Here is a 22,813-nt window from a genome sequence, read left to right as displayed (position 1 = left end):
TTCACACATAAGCAACATATATCAATAGAGAAAAGTGTGATTCGGGTGTTGAATAAAACTTTATATTTAAAAAGTTACTAAATTGAAAGAATTAGAAGTGAATACTTAACTTGATGTTTCTATCCTCTAATAAAACTACAGTAAATTCATGTCACTAATTTTCAGAGAGATGTGCATTGTGTACATGACAGCACCAGTTTGGATACTTCTAAGGAATTTTTAGCATAGCTAAGACAATTTTTCCATAGTTCAAATTCAAATGATTGTCCTTATATATCAGCTTAGTAATCATTATAAATTAATATAATTTTACTCTCATACAAAGTCTACATAAATCAAAATTAACACCTTTCATATATTTTAGAGTGATTAGGGGACCTTTGAATAGGATATTTGCAAATATCCTTTAAAACTAGGTGGGGTTTTTTTTTTTTAGCTTATTGATGTGTAATTGCCAAACTTATAAGATATTTAAAAGTGTAAAACATGATGATCTGATATCCATATACATTAAGAAAGGATTCCCCTATCAAGTTAACACATCCAAACTTCACTTTTTTAATTGAAAAACTAGAATATGATGATAATCATTGAGGGTGTATATCTTGTTTTTGGTAAATAGAATGAAATGCCTGGAAAGCTTTCCTAACTTCTTTGATCGACAGAGTCTCATTAAGTTAATTTAAGGCCCTCCTCAAATTGGCTCCAAACTACTCTGGCAAACTTATTTTCTTTTCCTCTATTTGCCTTGTGCCGAACCAAACTAATTTATTAACTCTGCAAATATGCTTTATACTTGTTCAACACTGCCTATAAGGATCCTCATCTCATAGGATGTCCTCCTCTTCTTCCTGACTTGTCTCCAAATCCATTGTGTCTTCTAATTCCAACTCAAATCCTTGCTCCTCGAAACCATCTTAAATACCCAGCTCACAGCAACCTTTCCTTCCTGTGAACTCAGCACTTATATTATGTGGTTCTCATTTGATATTATCGCCCTATTAGGGTATTTGCTTATATATTTTATGATTATTTAACATGTTTTTCTTATTAACTATATTTTTATTTCTCAAAGACATCAGTCTTGTCTTAAACTTTTTTTTTTTATCCAGAATGACATCACATAAATACTTAATGACAATTTGATTGATTTTAGGTGTATTTGGAAGTCCAAATTCAGCACCAGCAACCTGCAACCAATCAATAATATCTTCTGTGGAAAATGGGGAGAAATTTTCAATTAAACAAAGTATTGAACCACCATCAGGGATTTATGGAAGAGCAGTCCAGCAAAGTATTTCATCATATCTTGATGTTGAAAATGAAAAAGATGTAAGGTTATATGTTAATTATTAGGGTAAATTTAAGCCTATAATATGTCATTGTTTTGTGTATATTGGATTTGGAATAGTAAAAGTGTTGTGATCAAAAATTTTTAAATCACAATGTAATTGAAAATTCTAATGCTTAATCATTTAAATAATATTCTCCTTTTCCACCAAATATGTTCTTATTCTGGTATAAAACATCTAGTGTATTTTACACCATACATGTACTTTATATACATATATGCATGTATATGTACATATATAACAATTTTCTAGGATACACTCAAGGAGTAACAGACTAATATCCTCGGGCACAAATTTCGTTGGTTATTTGTACTGTATAATTCTATTTTAGAATTCTTGAAATAAGAACCAAGAAATACATAGTTTATTTTGTACATAGACATTTCATGGCTCTTTACATTGACTGAGATGAAGATAGTTATTTTAAATGTTAAACTCCCTAAATACTTTCAGATATTTCAATTTTTTCATGCAGATCAAAGTTTCTATTTCAAAATCTACTTTTGACAAGATGAGACAAAAGAGAAAAGAGGAAAAGGACCTTTTTGACATTAAAGATTGTGAAAAGAAGGAACAGAATCCCTGGGAACGAATGAAACATACAGGGACTGAGAAAATGGCATCTGAAAGTAAGTGCATTTTAGCTTTTGGCGTGTTTTTTTAACTAGTAATATTCTACAAGTAGTGTACTATGGTTTAAATGAGGGTGATATATGGCTAATAGTGGAATATGTTGAACTGTAATGCTGAAATCTGCAAGACCCAGTAGCTTCTATTACAATAAATATTAATTATTTCTCATTAAAAAAAATAATAAGTTGATTGGTTGTTTTCTCTCTTCTAGCCTTAAATATTTTTGGAGATGAGGTGGGAATATCAAAAAATGAGAGTTCCTCTTTGGAAAACAATGCCTTCAACCCTGCATTGAAAGGAGGGGTTGGTTTAAAAAGGTCACCATCTTTAGTGTTTTCAGATTCAGGTAAGTCACTTTTTTAAATGTAAAGAGTAATATCACAAATGCTTGTTAAGCTGAAGAGACTATATCTGGTTCAGATCATTTGTGATGGAAAGAACACTAAACTAGTAGGAGTCAGTAGGCAGACTTGGCTTTTTAAGTATCAGTTCTGCCTTTTAATTAGCTTTGTGACCTAGAAACAGACCTCATTTTCTGCCCTTGTAAATACCTAAATTATCTCAGAGGTGCAGATTATCTCAAAGATCTCTCCCATGCTCCCTGCAGATATTCCCGTTTTGCTGAGGCGTGGTATCTCGTTTTATAGCTAAGGTAACTGAGATTGTAAAGCTGGTTTATATTAGATCATGAAAAAAAAATTTACACTTATCATTTATTCAGCCTCTCATTGAGTATGTGTAAGGGTCTATACCTGGTCAAGAGTAGGTTCCATGTTTTCTGTGCTGTTTTTAAAAATATTGAATAGGTCTTTAGTAGCAACTAGGTAAAATCAGAGGTTGAAATGAAATATCGTGTGAACTATAGTAAACATTAAGTATTATTGCCTATTATTTTTGTTTATTATGATTGTTTCTAAGGAATAAACTATGAACTATAATAAACATTATTAAATATATGTTGGGTCTGAAGTCTAAATATCAATAAAAAAACCCAAGAAATATAGAAAAAATAAGTATATAAACACAATCTTGGACAATATATTAACTTCTCTCAAAGATAAATATAAGATTTGAACTAGATGAATGTCTGAGGTTCTTCCTAGCTTGCATTTCTTTTATAATGCAAGAAGTGTAGAAAAGTTTTAAGAATTCTGTATTCTCAAGAACAGATTGAGTGGATGAGAGGTAGGATTGGTGAAAGGAGTCAAAAGGTACAAACTTCCAGTTATAAAATAAGTCATGGGGATGTACAACATGGTGACTATAGTTAATAATAACCATATTGTATATTTGAAAGTTGCTAAGAGAGTAAATCCTAAAAGTTCTCAACACAAGAAAAAAGAATTGTAACTACGTTTGGTAACAATGGTAGCTAGACTTTGGTGATTATTTTGCAGTATCTAAAAATATTGAATCATTATATTGTACACCTGAAATTAATATAATGTTACGTGTCAGTTATACCTCAATTAAAAATAAAATAAAATAAAATAAAACTAGTATTAAAAAAAGAGAAAAAATTATTCAAAAAGATCATACTTGTTGAGAGTATACCTGTTGTTGGACACTAAACTAATAGTATTAGTTTCTGTAAGAAATATTCCTAGAATCTGTAATCAGAATGCCATTTGTATCTCTTTGTATCAAAGTTCCCTGATGCTTTAATATTTTTTGTTTGTTTTAGGGGAAGCATCTCCTAGAACCATTCCACAGTACAAAGAAAGGATGCCTTCTGTCACTCATAGTCCAGAAATAATGGATTCATCAGAACTACAGCCATTTTCCAAACCAGAAGTAGCACTGACAGAAGCTCTGAAGCTTTTAGCTGATGAGGATTGGTAAGATCACCATTCTTAACTTAAAACTAAGCTGAGTTCCAAAAGTTTACTGTAAATTTTTAATTAAAAACCTTGAAACATTTTCTATTAAAATATCTTAGAAATGATTATTTTAGTTCTTAGGTAGTCACAATTTTTTTCAACTTATAAAGGTAGCTGAATTCTGGTTATAATAGTATTGTATTACCAGATATATTATAACTTATATACCACAAGGACGTGATTTAGCTTTATTGTGGCTTACATAAACATTCTGATATTAGAGTATAAATGTCATCATTTCTCCAAGTGTTTTTCTGGGAAATATATGCTATAACAATTCTGAAAACACTTATCGGTTCCTACAACAGCTGTAGCAGCCACCCAGCCAGCCCAGCCAATAACTCAAGGGAAACAAAAAGACAGTGGTTTACTTGCTTCAGCTGGAACATTCACTGGCTGCCCTTGTTCCATTTCCTCCCCTCTTCCTTCAGCATCTCTCTCTATCCCCATCCTACACTTTATCATCAGTTTTGCTTCTTTACTAGATCATATGCATCAACTTAATATGTGCTATAATATCTCTTATTTTTTAAAACCTGTCTTAATTGCATATCTTTTTCACATTTCTTTCCTCCCCAGTTTTGAGCAAAAATCCTTAAAAAGACTAACTCATTGTCTCTAGTTTTTCACCTCATGTTCTTTTCTCAGCTTCTTTAATTGGCTTTCAACCCTCCTCATGATGACCACCACTTCACTATAACTACAAAAGTGACCATTTTGATAAATCTACACTGGTCATTTATTTGTCCTCATTTTAGCCTTTTAGCAACATTTGACATAATTGACACTCCCTTCTTCTTGATATTCTTTTTTCAGTTCTTCTTGGAAAAATCAGAGTCTCTTGATTTTTTTATGCTTCAGTACTTTGATTTCCTCTCTTCTGTTTTACTTCAGAATTGAAAAGGTTCCAGAATTCAACCCACTGGAGTTCTCTATCTACATTCATTCCAGGCTGGTAACATTTTTCTGTAAAGAACCAGATAGTAAATATTTTAAACTTTTCAGTCCAAATGCTTCTGTCACACCTACTCATCTTCACTGTGTAGTGCAAAAGCAGCCTTAGACAATATGAAAACAAATGTATATGGCTGTATTCCAATAAACTTTACTTATAAAAACTTATTTAAAAAATCTGATGGGGCCAGATTTGGTCTATGAACCATAGTTTGTCAAGCCCTTTCTTAAATGATTTTATTTAGTTCCATACCTATAAATTCCATCCATACTCTGACTTCTCATAAACATATATCTGGATCCCAGGTACCTTCTTGAGCTCTGGACTTGTAATCCAGCTGCCTCCTTGACACTTCCACTTGGATGCCAATAAATTTTAAATTCATTGTTAAATTTAACATTGTCTAAAAATAGAACTCTGGAACTTTCACTTCCTGCCAAGATGGATTAACAGGCTTTAGATTTGCCTTCACATCTGAAAGAAGTAAAGAAATCATACAAAATATATGAAACAATGGTTTTCAAAATATTATGCACCAGGCAATGAAATATAGTGATCTCTGAGAGGTGGGAAGCAAGCAAGGTGAGCCCTAGAATTGCTCTGGCTTCCTTCCTGCAGGTAGTTTCCTGGTTGCAGCCCAAGGAGAGGAAAACTGTCTAGATATAAGCAGAGATGGAGATGGAGCTGGGAGTTTGGGGAAGCCATGATCACTAGAGTTTGCAGGGCAGAATGCTAGAGAAGACAGAACTCCTCAAAGAACTCCAGAAACCTTCAGAGGATTCTTCTCAAATATTTAGCTGAGTCCTGGTCAGGGCATGCGTGTGAGTAAATTACTTGAAACCAGGATAAGGGCCCCTCAAAGAACTTAGAAGGAACAATCCCTAGAGCATATACAAGGCCAGGAATACTTCCTATTCCCACTGGAAGAGTGGAAAGCTTCATAATTCACAGATCTTTGGGTAAAACACTCAGAAGAGTTTTGCTTCATCTATGGAATAAATAAACCCTATGCTAAAGACTGGATTGGTCCCACTTAACAAAGCATAAAAGCAAGGCCTGAGAAAAGCAAAGTCAAACTTTTCAAATAACTTCATTCCAGAAGAAAGTTCAAAAATATTTTTAGGAATACAGAAATATCTAAAGTAAAATTTGCAATGCCTAGCATCCAATAAAAAATTGCTAGGCATGCAACAAAGTAGGAAAATACGACCTATAATGAGAAGAAAAGAAAATTAAACAATTGAAAGTAATTAAAAAATGATACAGATGATACAATTAGTAGATAAGGACATTATAATTATAGTTGTAATTCTAGTTCATGTGTTAAAAATCTAGAGGAAGATATGAAAAGAGAATCAACGAGCTTTAGGGCAACTTGCAAAATCCCTTTTGCTATATGTAATGTAATGTGTTTGAGGGAAGTGATATCCCATCATATTCACTCTCATGGGGAGGATATTATACAGGTGTGTACACCAGGAGGCAGGAACCGTGCGTGCCATTTTAGAATTTTGTATAACATCAGGAATAAAGAGGGTCAATTTATAACAATAAAGGATAACTCATCATGAAGACATAGCAACCCAGAACATTTATTTACCATATAACAGAACTTCAAAATATATTAAGCAAAAACTGATAGGCCTGCAAAGAGAAATAAACAAATCCACAATTATAATTGAAACTTCAATAATCTTCTCTCATTAATTGATAGAACTAGTAGAAAGAAAATCAGTAAGGATAGTGTTCAAGAAGACTTGAACACTGTTGATCAACTTGACCGAATTGACATTTATAGAACATACCACCTGAAACAACAGAATTCATGTTGTTTTTAGGTCCACAAGGAACACTGATCAAGAAAGACTATATTCTAGAACATAAAACAAGTAATTTAAAGGGATTCAGATTATACAAATTTTGTTCTCTGACCACAGTGGAATTAAATTAGAAATTCTGAATTAAGAATGAAACATAAACATTTGTTAGGATGCAGCTACATCAGAGGGGATTTTATAGCACTGTAACACTTATATTAGAAAACAAAAAAAGTTTTATGTCAGTGACCTCAGCTTTCACCTTAAACTAGAAACAGAAGAGCAAATAAAGCCCAAAATAAGCAAAGAAAGAAAGTAATAAAGATCAAGTGGAAATCAATGAAATAAAAAATAGAATCAATGAAATTTTTAAAAAATCAATGAAAGCAAAGTGTGTTCTTGGAAAAGATCAGTAAAATTGATAAACCTCTAGTCAGATATATCAAGAGAAGAGAGAAGAAACAAATTACCACATCAGAAATGGAAGAAGGGACATCACTACTGATCATACTGCTATTAAACAGATAACAGATAGAGATGATAAATAGCTTCAGGCCCATAAGTTTGACAACTTAGTAGAATTCCCATAAATTTGACAACTTAGTGAAATTGTCAAATTCCTTGAAATATACAAACTACCAAAACTCACCCAAAAAGAGATAATCTGTATAACACAATATCTATTAAGGAAATTGAATTTGAATTTAAACTTTGCCACAAAGAAAACTCCAGGCTCAGATGGTTTCTCAAGTGAATTATACCAAACATTTAAGGAAGAAATCAATTCTACTCAAACTTCCAGAACATTGAAGAGTACTTCCCATCTCATTCTTTGAGGCCAGTATTACCCTGATATCAAAACAATACAAAGTCAAGAAAATGATAGAATGATACCCAATATTCATTATATTTGATATCAATGTAGATATAATAATCCTTAAAATAGAACTTTTAATTTTCTCTTCTCCTAATCGCAAGTTTGCTTCTCCCTCAGTATTCACCATCTTAATTAATAGCCCTGCCATGGACATTTAATTGTTCATACTAAATGAGTGTTGACTTTTTCTTATTTCCTCACATTCCATCCATTTATTCTCAGAACATATCCTGAACCCAATTACTTATGCAGTCTCTGCTGTTGATCTTCTAATCTAAGCCACAATTATCTCTCATCTGGCTATAATAGTGTCATCACTGGTTTCCATGTGATGCCCATTTCATACAACAGCCAGAGTACGCTGTTAAAATATGTATCAGACCATGTGATTCCCCCATGCCGAACCCTCTAGTGTCTCCTTCCCTAAAACACTAGAAAGAAAAAAAAAAATTTTAACTGCCTCTTTCTGTAGCCTCACCCCCTACCATGCTCTGCCTTACTTATCCACTGTAGTCACCTGGCTGTTTCCTGAACACCTCATTTCTACCTTAATATCTTTGTATTTCATTATTTGAACACTTTCCCAGTGGCTTTATTTCTCACTTCATTCAGATACCTGTCAGATGTCACCTCCTCAGAAAAACCTTCTTTCATGACCCTCACTGAAAGTGTTCTTTCCCCAATCCAATCCTCTTATGCTGCTTATATCTTATCTTTTTCTCATTATAAGATCATTAGGACAGAGATGTTTTATCTTTTTCATATGAATGTTTCACATAAACTTTGAAAAGCATTCTGCTGTTAGTTGTAGTGTTCAGGTTTTCTGTATTCTTATTGATTTCTTGTCTATTCTATCAATTACTGGAAAGGGGCTTTTGAAATATCCACCTATAATTGAGGATTTGTTAACTTGATTTTTTTGTGTTGTTTGTTTCCTTTTAGCATTTAGATTTTGTTCAGTTGGTTTCTGGCTTTCATATTTCTGACCTGAAGTCTTCTGCAATTATTCTTTGTTCTTCTGTATGTAATGTGCCTTTTTTTCTATGGCTACCTTTAAGAATATTCCCTTTATACTCTTTTTAGCAATCTGATTATGATGTTTCAGATGTTGTATTTTTTCTCTGGATATCCTGCTTGGGGTTTGTTCTTGGATCTAAGAGTTTATAGTTTTGATTAAATTTGGAAAAATTTCAGCCACTATTTCCTAATTTCTTTTTTTTCTCCCCCTCTTTAGACTCTACTTTTTATTTACTTTTATGTGTATAGAATCAGGTTGTTTCTACATCTAAACTGTAACTGTAAACTGTTTCATGCTTATCCAAAAAATGAAAATTTTGAAATAGATAGTTATTAAATACGTTTACTCTTACTACCTTGGAATCTTAGGTCTTTTCTCTGTTTTCCATAACTTATACAGAGGATTTAAATACTTAAAAAATAATTACTATCAATATTACCAACTAAGGAAACTCATTTTAGCTCACATTTTCCAAATCCACAAGATTAACACCATCATGTTTGAAATATGATATCTAAATCTCACTTGAACTTGCCCTTTTGGCATTAGTATCCACCTACTCTTAATCTGGCTCATTACATTAGATAATGAAAAAGAAATACAAGTTACAGAACATGTATTGGTGGTTTTTTGTTCTTATATATTCACCAAGAAGATAACAGATAGTTACTTCTTCCATTTTTGTTTTATTGCTTCCCTCACCTTTTATATGCCATTCTTTTCCCTATGTTCTCTAGAAAGAATATGCCATTCTTACTAGGGGAAAATTGTTCCTTTTTACATAAAAAGCATGAACTTAGTTTGTCAATAGTGGTTTTGGCTCTTAAAAGATCTTTTGAATCATGAAGGAGAGCTATTGGAGCAAATAAATTGACAAATTTTTTATTTGATTTCTACATTATAAGGGAAAATAGGCCAGGTCTCCTCAATGGCAATATTTCATACACACAAAAGAAAACATCCTGTTCCAGTTGAACCTCATCTTAATTAGTGATTTTGTCATTTGTTTCTTTTTCCCGTAGGGAGAAGAAAATTGAGGGACTGAATTTTATTAGATGCTTAGCTGCTTTTCATTCTGAAATACTGAACACAAAGTTACATGAAACAAATTTTGCAGTAGTTCAAGAGGTAAATTTATTTTCAGCTGAGTTAAGGATCGTTTGACTAACAGAGAATAAATATGCTACATTTACTTGACCTTTAAAAAAAAACTGTTAAATGATATGAGTAGGCTCGTATGTAAAGTAACTAGTGCCTTACTTTGCAACATTTAAAAAAAAATTTATTAAATGTTGATTTTTAGGACATAAGCTAATAAATATTACAGTATGTTACTTTAATGGTAAATTTCTTTTCAAAGTTATCACTGATTTTCTTTCAGAATATTAGCAAAATGTGCATTTTGGATTTTTTAGGTGAAAAATTTACGCTCTGGAGTTTCTCGTGCTGCTGTGGTCTGTTTAAGTGATCTTTTCACTTACCTAAAAAAGAGCATGGATCAAGAACTAGATACTACAGTAAAAGTTTTGTTGCATAAGGCAGGAGAATCAAATACATTTATAAGAGAAGATGTTGACAAAGCATTGAGAGCTATGGTCAGTAATGTAACTCCCGCACGTGCAGTTGTTTCTCTTATTAATGGAGGACAAAGGTAATGTTCAGAATAATCTTGATAAGTCCTTAAAGTAAAAATGCAATTGTTTGTAATCTGGGGTGTAGGAAAAAAACAAGCAGATTTCAATATTATTTCAACTGAAAAACATTTATTAAATAATCTGTGGTAAAAACATATTAGATACTGAGCATACAAAGGATAATAATATTGTTATTCTAATAATGTTACCTACATTCATAGATCTGGAACTAAATATATGTTAATGATTGAAGTTTGTTTTTTTTAACTTCTTGAGGAGGGATAGCTAATGCAAATAATTTGTCTTTAACTTTTAAGGGTGATGAAGGTTAGGAATAATTCAGTTATTTAACTTTAAAAGTAAGTCTTTGAGAAATTGTTCATACATCAACTTTGTTTTAATTGACCATGTTTCCTCATAGCCATTTACACACTGCAGTCAGAAGATGTACAGCCCAGCACTTATCAGATGTACTAGAATTTATGGAACCGGAGCGTATTTTATCTGGAACAAAAGATATGGCTGACCGTATATTACCAGCTGCTGCTAAGTTTACTCAGGACAGCTCACAAGAAACTAGGTGAATAGCTGCTAATAATATTTGCTGAATCTCTTAGTATAGGGGCTCAAAAGAAAGAAACAAAGGTTTAAAAAGAATGAACATTTTTCTAAATGAACAAGTGGGGTCCCCAGGGCTTGGTGCTGGGGGGGTGGTCTTATTTAGCCAATTTGTAAATGATCTTGAGGGAGTGCACAGTGAATTCTCCAAATTTACAGATGATACTACATACTTCTGGGTAGTGAGATGCCATGTCACAGGGATGAACTGCATGAAAACGGCACAAGACTGTATGAGTGGGCAGAAAAGTGGCAGAAGAACTTCATTGTGGGCAAATGTAAGGTAATGCATTTAGGGGGAAATGATATATTTTCCAAGCAGTCAGATAAAATCAAGGCACACATGAAAAAACAGCAAAATGGATAGTGTCCTATCTCCTGAAACATGACATATGTGCACTTAGAAAATTCTACGAGTTTCTGATTGCTGTCTGTACTTGAAGAACATTTTTATGAAAATTAAGAACAGTCATAGAAAGAAAACAAAATAATTAAGATGTGGTTGGTACAGTAGTGGTGATAGATATTTTGGATGCAGTCAGAAGCCACGGTTCAATTCCTAGCCCCAATCTTTGTTTGCCATTGAACCTCTCTTTCCTTGTGTATAAAATTAGGAAGGTTGGACTTGGTGATTGATAATGTCCCAAACCTAAAAATTTATGACAGTTGTATATGAAGTTAGATTAAAAGGAGAGAGGGAGAATCCTGAGTTCAGAGAGACTAAAGTAAAGAAGGATATCAAATTTTTACAGTTTAAGACAAAGATGTCCATTACTTTAGGTAATTGGAGTTAATCTTGTGGAATTCATTATACTGAAAGCTCATATAGATGGTAAATGTGTTCATTTTCTATCGCTGTGTAACAAATCACCACAAATATAGTGGCATAAGGCAACACAGATTTTTTTTTTTAGCTTACCGTTCTTTAGGTTAAAAGTCTGCATGGGAGTGGCTCCATAGTGTAGTGGTTAGCACGTCTGCTTTACATGCAGAAGGGCCTGGGTTTGTGCCCCAGGCGGAGCCACAGACTATACTCTGGGTGCACCAGGCCCCCCAGAGTGCTCCGGGGGTACCAGGCCCTGGGGGGCTCCAGGCCCCCGGTGCACTCTGCAAGCGTGTGGGAGGAGACGCCCCGCCTTCAGAGATCCAGTTCTTAAGGGGAAGACAGCAACAACCATAGGTCAGAGGTGGAAGGGGTAGGGAATTAAAGGCAGGCGGTGGAGGGGGTGAGGTGGAGGACTCTACATAGCTCAACTAGCTTCTATTTAGGGTCTCACAAGGTGAAAATCAAGGTAATGACAGTACTAGACCATTATCTAGAGGCTCTATAGAAGAATCTGCTTACACACACATCCAGGTTGTTGGCCAAATTTAGTTACTTATGGTTATAAGACTGAGATCCCTGTATTCTTGCTGGTTGTTAGCCATGGTCCCCTTTCAGCTCCTAAGGCCACCTGAATTTCTTGTCATGCAGCCCCCTCCAACTTCAAGCTAGCCAACAGCATGTTAAGTTTCTTCATGCTTAGAATCTCTCTGACTTCCTCATCTGCTACTAGCCACGGAAAGCTTTCTGCTTGTAAGGGTTCATGTGATTATTAGATTAGATCCAGATAATCTCTCTTATCTTAAAGTCTGCTGTACCATATAACATAACCTAATAATCCTGGAAGAGCAGGTCACCTTTGGGGAACTATTTTAGAAGTTCTGAATACTGCAGTAATGTTCAAAACAATTTAGTAGACTTGGATCATAGTAGACTACTTAGGAACAAAGAGATTCATAATGGTGGTTTTGTGTCTTAACCATTCTTTAATGGCATAGTAATTCTTATAATCGATTTGTCACTTCTTAGATTCTTATTTGAAGTTTTAAAATTATAAAATAGTTACAACTTTCCAGTTTTAATATCTCTTACATTTTTTGTGTCCTATTGCTTGCTTACTTTTTTGCTTTAGCCATTCTTGTATCATTAGGGCCTCTGGTAGACCTATAGTTCTTAACATTCTGGGCTAAAAGTTAAAGTTCTCTTTGAAACTATAACTGATAAGGAGCTACCTATCTGGATGTAAACATTATTCTGATTGCAGGGAGAGAAAAAGTAATTTTTATTCTCTGATATTATCTCCCTTTCTGTAATTTTATTATATATGAGAGTCTGGTTGATATAGATGATACTGAGATCATCTTATTTGCCTCCCCCTCAAAAACCTTGCCTTCCCTGGTTTTTCTAGTCATATATATATATATATATACACATATATATGTGTGTGTATATACACATATGTGTGTATATATATACGCATACACACACACACACATATATATAAAATAAGTTATAGCAAAAGGATAATTGTAATTATTTTAGGGTCAAGCCTCCTTGAAAAGTAATAATATGGTATTGTTATTAGATACTATAAGATCCCTCTATCCAAAAATCTCTTCGGTGTACACTTTCATGTTATCTGAGGTTCTACTATTAGAATGATATCTTGGCTTAAAGCAGCGGTCCCTAACCTTTTTGGCACTAGGGACCAGTGCTCCTATGGGAATCTAATGCTTGATGATCTGAGATGTAGCTGAGGCTGTAAAGTTAGCACTGGAGAGCGGCTGCAAATACAGATGAAGCTTCACTTGCTAGCCCACTGCTAACCCACCGCTAACCCACTGCTCCTGCTGTGCGGCCAGGTTCTTAACAGGCCACAGACCAGTACCAGTTCACAGCCCAGGGGTTAGGGACCTTTGGCTTAAAGTATGATCCTAAAGGAATTATTTTAAAATTCATATAATATAAAAAACCTAGTTTGGAGAGCATTACACATTCATTAATATACCATCCACAATTTATCAACTAACTTTGAGTATATTTAGATAGCATATGTATTTGAACAATTGGAACTCAGGTAAGTTGTGGCGAGGACAAAAGAGATAGAGGGTCAGAAATACAGAACCTAGGGAAGGTTGACTCAGGCCAAAACATCTGGCCAGCAGATGAACAGCAAAAGGTCACTGGTCAAGGAGCTCAGAACAAAATTAAGACTTCTCCTAACTCACATTTCTGCCAGTTGCCAGCCTTGATATGGACCTTAGGGTATCTGAAAAATAGAATCAAGGCTTTTGGCTCTTCATCTGATACACAGCTAAGAGATTTGAAACTATTGTATATTTTAAAGGTGGGCGACAGGAGAATCTATATTCTCAAGTCCAGCTAGTGTAACTACATTTCAGTGATTTCAAATAGAGATAGTAATCTTGATGTTGATAGGTTTTTTCCTGTTAAAAAACCAAGCTAAGGGCAGGCAGAAATTGAGCTTGTTAAGATATGTGAAATCACTTACATATTTCTCAAATATTTATAGGTATTATGGTCGAAAGATGCTTTTCCTCATGATGTGTCATCCTAACTTTGATAAAATGCTTGAAAAGTATGTCCCATCTAAAGATTTGCCCTATATTAAGGAATCTGTTAAAAGCATACAGCAAAAGGTATGTGGAGTTTATTTTATAAACAACTTTCAAAGCAAAATTCATTTGCCTAGGAAGGTAAAGGATAGAAATAATTACTTCTATGATTATTTCTGTTAACAGATTCAGATATATCTGTAGTAGTATTTCAGCAACTATAGTACTAAGTAGACATTCATAGTGTCAGTAAATGTTTATTGAACGGAAGATACTTGGTAGAACATAGTGTGGCTTATTGGAATAGACTTGGGTTTGAATCACAACTCTGAGAATTAGCAACTACATATAATTTTAGGCATATCGTTTCTTTAACCAGAATTTTACTTTTATAAAAAGAGGATGGTGATGCTTATATCATGGTGGGTGCCTGCTTTATTTACCTTGTGTATTCTACCATTAGAGCTCCTGCCACACTGCAGAGCATTGATTGATAGGAGCTCCTTGAGATGAAGCCCCATGTCTTAACTTATTCTGATAGACAATGATGTAGAAATGTCTGTGAAATTAATGGCTGAGGGAATATTAAGTGAAATAAAACACGAAATTGTCTTGTGAAAAAGTATTCCATTTACATATTCTTTTTTGCAAAAATATATTTAATAATATAAAATTTTTCTATGGTAATTTATGTTATTCCTCTCTAATAATCTTGGGCAAAGGATTAATTTATGAAAGGATATTTCAAATATGTATGCTAATATACATTTTAGAGCATTTTTTCTGCCCACTGATGTTAAAGATTTCAGCTTAATTCATATAGAACTTATTAAAATAACCATGCAAAAAAATTATCTTACTCAAATGAGGCAGATTACATTTGTGAGTCATTTCAAATACAAGTATCAGAAAAAAAAGTTTTAAATAGTTCTTACCAAAATGTTCATTCTCACATTGGTGTTCCATAGGAATTCATTATTGTATAGTGTGTTTATGTTTTCTATATAGGTTTTAAGCTTTAAGAAGAGTGGTTATAAAATATAGCATATTAATTTTTACAATTTTAAACACTTTTACCAAGCCAATATCATTTCCTATTAGTTGGTTACATATTTTTTTAATTTACTTCTAATTACAAGGTATTTTTTATACCTGATACCCTTTAAAGCATAAACATAGCAGATTATTAAAATACTTTCAATCATAAAAAGATCAATAATAATTTCTATGAAAATTACATTTTACAAGTTATTCACTTTACTAGTTTTAAGACTTTTCTTCCGCTGCCTTTCTTTTTATTTATTTATAGGGCTTGGGAGATTTACCACTAGATACTCCTTCAGCAAAAGGAAGACGATCTCATACTGGCAGTGTTGGAAATACAAGATCATCATCTGTTTCAAGAGATGTTTTCAATTCAGCTGAAAGGTAGCATCATTTGATAGCCCACATCGTTAGAGAAATTACTCCCCAGTGATAGTAGTCTTATTTGGATGTTTTCATGAGCTATCTCTGGGGTATTTGTCAAAATTTAATGGAGTTTTAAAAGTTGTTAAGGATTTAGAAAGTGTGAGATAATTAGATGTAGTAAGGGAGTTATATACTCACAGCAACTTGCTTCTACATGCATTAAACATTAATAAAGTTTTAGCGTTATGGAACCTGTCGAGATTAGGCATGTGTTGGACAAATCTGATTAATTTTTTAAAAAATTTATAGCCTTTACTTTTTCCCCTTGATTATAAAAGCAATACATAATTATGGTTAAAGAAAAAAAAACTTTAGAAACTACAAACATTAAAAGAAGATTTAACTAATTACCTAAAATACTACCAACCAGTAAAAAAACTACTCTTAAAAATTTTATAAATGTAATTGTATATGCAGTTGTCTCACTTGTTTAAACTCTAACCATATTTAATAGAGTATATAATTTTAAAAATTTTCAAAAATATCTCTGGTATATTTTTAAGTATGTTTTAAATATTATTTTAAAACTATGAGTAGATACATAGGTATATTTTATATTTGCATATCTTTGAAATATTTTATAACCTAAAGTAATAAATTGTACAAAGGATAAAAATTCATGTTACAAAATATGCTTTGGGGACCTTGCTATTCAAAGTACTGTCCACAGAACAGCCACAGTGGCATCACCTAGGAGTTTATTAGAAATGAAAAATCTTGTACTCCCTTCAGGCCTACTAAATCAGAGTCTGCCATTTTTCCACGTTAAGATATAATCACATAAGATCCTGGACCAGATATTTTGGTCAAAAGTCTTTTCACATCCAACCAAAAATGCTTTTTAAATACCTATTGAGAGTATATACTGTATTCTAGGTCCTTTCTAAACACTTTTATTAGTCAGTTAATTATTTTGTAGATGTCTCTCAATTTGGGTTTATCTGATATTTTCTTAGTTTGTCGAGGTTTTGCAGTTTTGACAAGAATAACACACAAATGATATGTCTCAGTATATCATTTCATAAAATGGATGATGTTATGTCTTATTACTAATAATGTTAACCTTGGTCACTAGGTTAAGGTGGTTTCTCCTGGGTTTCTTCACTATGAAATTATTATTTTTCCCTTTGTAAATAATATATATCTTGGCGTACTTTGAGATATTCTATTTCTGATCATACATTTATTTACCCATTAATTTTAGCAATCATTGATCTTGCCTGCAGCAATTATTGTGGGTTTTTTAACCTAATAGTGATCTTTTTCTCTTATTCCTTCTACATTTATTAGTTGGATTGTTCTGAAAAGAAAAACTGCCACTTTTCCTCCACATATTTATTTAAATGTTTATATTATTGTAGCTTAACAGATTATTACTTTATTCTGTGGGTTATAATCCAATACTATTATTATTCACCTCTTCAAATTGTTCCAGTCTTAAGAATTCATATGATATGGGATTTTTTATGATTGACTTCTTAGACTTGGCATGTTTTTAAGGTTCATCCAGATTTGTAGCATGTTCTTTCTTATGGCTAGATAACATTTCATTGTATGGATGTACTATATTTTGTTGATTCATCATTTGATAGATATTTGGGTTTTGTAGTATACATGTTTTCAGTTCTCTTGGGTATATTTGAGTGGAATTGCTGGTTCACATGATACCTCTGTGTGTAGCCTATTAAAGAAATGCCAGATTTGTTTTCCAAAATAGCACCATTTTATAATCCTTCCAGCAATAAAGAGTATTCCAGTTTCTCTACATCCTCATCAGTGCTTGTTGTTACTGAAGTGAGTATAAACTGGTATCTAACTTGACAGACTCTCTTTGACCAAACTTTAGACAAGGTTCTCTGAGGTCTTCTTTGCACTAGGCCTCCTCCTTGGTGCCTGTTCTTAGCCTACCTAAGCCAGTCATAGCAAAGAATCCTAATAAGTCATTTCCATCTCCCTTGTTATCTAGACTTCTCATCTTCCACCTTTGATGTATAAGTATCTAGCCTGCCTTTAGCAAAAATCTTATTAGGCCAGTTTAGCAAGAAACCCTCTACCGTTGATGACACCTCTTAGTAATTCCCATCCACTGATCTCCCTACTATGCTTACTGTTTTGATCACTACAGCTTTGTAATATAGTTTGAAAGCAGGAGGTGTGATGCCTCCTGCTTTGTTTTTCTTTCGCAGGATTGCTTTTGTTTTTTTGGGTCTTTTGTGAATCCATACAAATGTTAGGATTGTTTGTTCCATTTCTTTAAAAAATGCCATTGGAATTTTGATAGAGATTGCATTGAGTCTGTAGATTGCTTTGAGTACTGTTGACATTTTAACTATTAATTCTTTAAATTCATGAGCACAAAATATCTTCCATTTATTTGTGTCTCCAACTTCTTTCATCATTGTCTTACAGTTTTCAGTGTACAAATCTTTCACTTCCTTGCTTAAATTTATTCCTAGGTATTTTATTCTTTATTATGTAATTGTAAATGGGATTTTAAAAAAATTTCTTCGTCTGTTAGTTTATTAGTGTTTAGAAACACAACTGACTTGTGTATATTGATTTTGCATTCTGAAACTTTACTGAATTTTTTGATTAGTTCCAAAAGTTTTTTGGTGGAGTCTTTAGGGTTTTCTGTATATAATATCCAGTTGCAAATAAAGACAGTTTACTTCATCTTTTGAATTTCAATGCCTTTTATTTCTTTTTCTTGCCTAATTGCTCTAGCTAGAACTTTCAGTAGTATGTTGAATAAAAGTGATGAGAATAGGCATCCTTGTCTTTTTCCTAATATTAGAAGAAAATCTTTCAACTTTTCATTGTTGATTGCAATATTAGCTTTGGCCTGTCATATATGGCCTTTAATATGTTGAGGTATGTTTCCTCTATATCCAGTTTGTTGAATGTTTTGATCATGAGTGCATGTTGGTTTTTATCAAATGCTTTTTCTGTATCTATTGAGGTGATCATATGATTTTTTTATCCTTAATTTTTGTTAATATGGTATGTCATATTGATTGATTTGTGGATGTTGAATCATCCTTAGGTCCCTGGAATAAATCCCTGTTGGTCATTGGGTATGATTCTTTTAACATATTGAATTTAGTTTGCTGATATTTTGTCAAGAATGTTTGCATCTATGTTCTATTATCATTCTTAATGTCTTCTCTTTGTTTATAAATTTTTTTTAATGTTAATATACCTAATGAGTTCCTCCATGTTACATTATCTTTTTCTCCTAAGGTATATTAAATGTTACTTTACTATCAAATCCATCCTGTTTTGAACAACAAAAAAGCCATCTTTAAAAATATGTTTTAATAATTAGATGGCTTCTTGAGGTGTTGTTTTACTCTTTTCGTATTCACCTTTTATGTATCATATAGTCCTCAGTTTAAATATAAATTTAATTCTTTATTTTTCTCATTGTAGAATTAATTAGAATAGAATTAACCATTTCACAAATTAACCTCAAATTAATTTTTTTAAACAAATTAAAAATAGTGAATAAATACATCTAAGATCTATATTTTCTGTCACTATCCTGTGTCTATTTTTATTATGACTCTGAGTCATTCATTAGATCACTGCTCTTTTTTTTTTTTTTTTTAATCACTGCTCTTATGTAACTTTAGTGCTGATTTTTGCACTGCTCATCAGTGAAATGGTGGTAACTGGCAATTGTTACCATTCTCTTTTAAGACCTGTCAATTCGCAGGACTCTTTAGTTTCAAAGGGATTATCATCTGCCACATTGAGTCACCTTTTTATAAGAATGGAAAACATTGTGCTGCTAATACTAAGTCATGGAAATAATAAATCCTTCTGGTCTCAAATTTCTAATTTTCTCTTGAATGTTCACATGGATATTTTATAGAAAAGAGTTAACAAAGGCCTGAGACCGCAGTCCTTAGAAAGGCCTGCTGACAAGATTAGCCCTGTGGGCTGGTGTCTGGAAACTAGGATTTCAAGAGGATTCCTACCATTCCCTAAATGACAAGCATACTTTACTGTACCTAAATTATTTGGGCAAACAATATAGTTTATGCTGAAGTTCTGCTTTCCTTCTAGGAATCTGGAATTTTGGTATGTCTTAGGTAGAAGACCAACTCCCAATAAAAACCCTGACACTAACCAATAAGCCTCATTGGTAGACAGCATTTCACATGTGTTGTCACAGTTTATTGCTAGAGGAATTAAGTTCGTACTGTGTGATCCTTGGAAGCTTGCATCTAGTTTACTCCAGACTTTGACCCATACACCTTCTCCCTTTGCTAATTTTGCTTTGTATCCTTCGACTGTAATAAACTGTAGCTGTGAGTAAAACTACATGCTGAACCCTCTGAGTCCTCCTAGCAAATCACCAAACCCAAGGGTGATCTTATAGGTCCCAAAACAGATGTTATGGCTATGGGTTAGGTTAGATCATTTTATGAATTTTTAAAAAATGAATATGTAATGAAAATTATTTATTATGTTTGTGTTTTTAATAGGAAATGAATAATGAAATTAAATTTACCTTTCTTTCACTTTAGAGAGGTAACTGAAATTCGTGAAGTCACCAGAAAATCAGTTCCCCGTAATTCCTTAGAAAGCGCTGAGTACATTAAAGTCATAACAGGCTTATTAAATGCAAAAGACTTTCGTGATCGTATTAATGGGATTAAGCAGCTTTTATCAGATACTGAAAACAATCAAGAGCTTGTTGTTGGAAACCTTGTGAAGGTAAGCACATGTCAAAATTAATTTTCATTTTCAATCTATGGTTAATTAAGTTTATTAGTGTAAAAAGTTGTCCTAAATCTTAATACTTTATATATGTTATATTATTTTAAAGTATAAAATAAGCTTAGTGAAAAGAATGGATTGCTTAGGTTTTGGTATTTTAAAAACATTTTTGAACAATTCAAAGTAATTAGAAAAAATAAGAAAATAGCTGCTTATTTGTATGAAATTCCCACTAGATGATAACTCTTTAAAAGCTCTTGCAACCTGGCATTCAGTAAAAAAAGAAAAAACTTGGCATTCAGTAAATATATGTTCAGTGAATCAATAAATATTTTAAAAAACAGATCATTTAAGAAATTTGGTATTACTTTAGAATAGATATTAAAATTTTTCATATGTAGATTAGACATCTAAATATACTAATTTATATACCTACTTTTAGGAAAACAAGCAATAAAAAGGCAATAATAAACATTAGTGGTATCAGAGATAGATTATTTATGTTTTATCAGAGTTCAGTTAATTTGAATTAACATTAGTAATTTATTAAATTCCATTTAAAATTTGTATTACATGCATTAAACTTGGCAAACATACTGTAATTACTCTTTTATTTCCAATGGTGATGTTTCTTAATATTCAGAAGAAAAGTACCACATTACCATATCATGGAAACTAGAAACTTACACTTTCTGATATTTGTTGAGTAAAAATAAACTCTTGGGAAGACTGTTCTTAACATGAAAAAATAAAATGTTCAAAAAACCTAAACTGAAATCCATACATTAAAACTTATATGTCTGCCTCTGGTACAAATAAATAAATATAGAAACTTTTCTTAAGTTCTTAGAGTTAACTTAGCTAAACCTGCACCTTCCAGAAAACAGCATTTTTATCGCATTTACTGTAAGTTAGTCATCTTCCTACTGAGCCATATCTCTCAACTTTAACTTATTAAGATGTCTTTTGGGTGATTTTTGAAGTCTTCTCTTTTTGCTATAAGAAAATTTGACACATATTTATCATTCAAATTTTTATAAAGTTCCTGTTTTGTAAATTCAGCTTCAATAAAATGGGTGTGTGTGTAAACACTATACTAAAGGAGAAATACTTTGCAATGTCAAAGGGAATTTAAATATAATAGGTATAAACAATATTTCACTTTAAATAATTTACCACTTTACTTTCAGATTTTTGATGCTTTTAAATCTCGACTTCATGATTCTAATAGTAAAGTAAATCTGGTGGCTCTAGAAACAATGCACAAAATGATTCCTTTGCTTAGAGACAACTTATCTCCTATAATCAACATGCTAATTCCAGCAATAGTAGATAACAATCTGAATTCCAAGAATCCGGGCATCTACACTGCTGCCACAAATGTTGTTCAGGCACTGAGTCAGCATGTAGGTAAGAAACCTTATCTGGCACTCTAATTTTTTTGACTTTACTTTCTAATTCTACATATTTTTTATGTTGCTGAAATCCTAGCTAGTTAGTTTTTTTCATTTAATGTCATAATCTTTTTCATTTATTTAGCATTTTTAATTATTTTTAGTGATTAAATGTTATCCCATTAAGTTGACTTTCTCTTCCCTTATCTCAGTTCATTTTGCCTACCTTAGCCTCACATCTTATACAAAATGAACTCAAAATGAACCATAGATTAAATGAAAAACTTAACTATAAAACTTAGAAGATACCATAGAAGAAAATCCTCAGGATCTTCGAGCTTGGTGAAGACTTGTTAGCATGACACTAAAAGCATTATCCATAGAAGTTGATAAATTGGACTTCATCAAAATTAAAAACATTTGCTCTGCAGAAGACTCTGTTAAGTGAATAAAGAGACAAACCACAGATTGAGACAGAATACTTGCAAACCACATATGTGACCACAAAACTCATCTAGAATATATAAAGAACTCTCAAAACTCAACATTAAAAAACAAAACAAAACAAAAAAACACTCCAATTAGAAAATAGGCAAAAGACGTGAAGAAACATTTTACCAAAGAGGCTATGTGGATGGCAAAGAAAGATATGAAAAGATGCTTAACCTTGCTAGTCATTAGGGAAATGCAAATGCAAATTTAGACCATGGTTACTATACCCGTTTCTGAGTCTGCTAGGGCTGCTATAACAAACTACCACAGACTGGATGGCTTCCAAACAACAAACATTTATTTCTTAAGGTTCTGGAGGCTAGGAAGTCCAAGATCAGGGTGCTGGCAGATTCAGTGTCTGGTGAGAGCCCACTTCCTAGTTCATAGTCTACCATCTCACAAAGCAGAAGGGGCAAGGGAGCTCTTGAGGCCTCTTATAAGGGCACCAGTCCCATTCACGATGGCTCTACAGTCATGACTTAATCACCTCCCAAAGGCCCCACCTTTAAAAACCATCACATTGGAGATTGGGTTTCAATGTATGAATTT

At 32.7% G+C, this 22,813-nt stretch overlaps 1 protein-coding gene across 3 annotated transcripts in view; it reads left to right on the top strand.

Annotated features, from left to right (window-relative positions):
* The window catches only part of TOGARAM1 (TOG array regulator of axonemal microtubules 1), a 68,584-nt gene that overhangs the window by 42,285 nt on the left and 3,486 nt on the right, over window positions 1–22,813 (top strand). For 2 of the 3 annotated variants that reach the window (XM_039856548.1, XM_039856547.1), the window contains 11 exons: window positions 1,157–1,332; window positions 1,828–1,981; window positions 2,197–2,331; window positions 3,670–3,823; window positions 9,555–9,660; window positions 9,948–10,183; window positions 10,588–10,746; window positions 14,141–14,267; window positions 15,493–15,611; window positions 20,186–20,375; window positions 21,569–21,788. In XM_039856548.1, coding sequence (XP_039712482.1) covers window positions 1,157–1,332; window positions 1,828–1,981; window positions 2,197–2,331; window positions 3,670–3,823; window positions 9,555–9,660; window positions 9,948–10,183; window positions 10,588–10,746; window positions 14,141–14,267; window positions 15,493–15,611; window positions 20,186–20,375; window positions 21,569–21,788 — 1,776 coding nt within the window. Of the gene's footprint in view, window positions 1–1,156; window positions 1,333–1,827; window positions 1,982–2,196; window positions 2,332–3,669; window positions 3,824–9,554; window positions 9,661–9,947; window positions 10,184–10,587; window positions 10,747–10,943; window positions 11,068–14,140; window positions 14,268–15,492; window positions 15,612–20,185; window positions 20,376–21,568; window positions 21,789–22,813 lie in introns of those variants that run through there. The other variant, XM_039856549.1, reaches the window with a different exon arrangement.

Source organism: Pteropus medius, unplaced genomic scaffold (genome assembly GCF_902729225.1).
Source record: "Pteropus medius unplaced genomic scaffold, Ma_sr-lr_union100, whole genome shotgun sequence".
Taxonomy (NCBI): Eukaryota; Metazoa; Chordata; class Mammalia; order Chiroptera; family Pteropodidae; genus Pteropus; species Pteropus medius.
The sequence above is the reverse complement of the archived record's forward strand: the minus strand, read 5'-3'. Positions and strand labels throughout refer to the sequence as shown.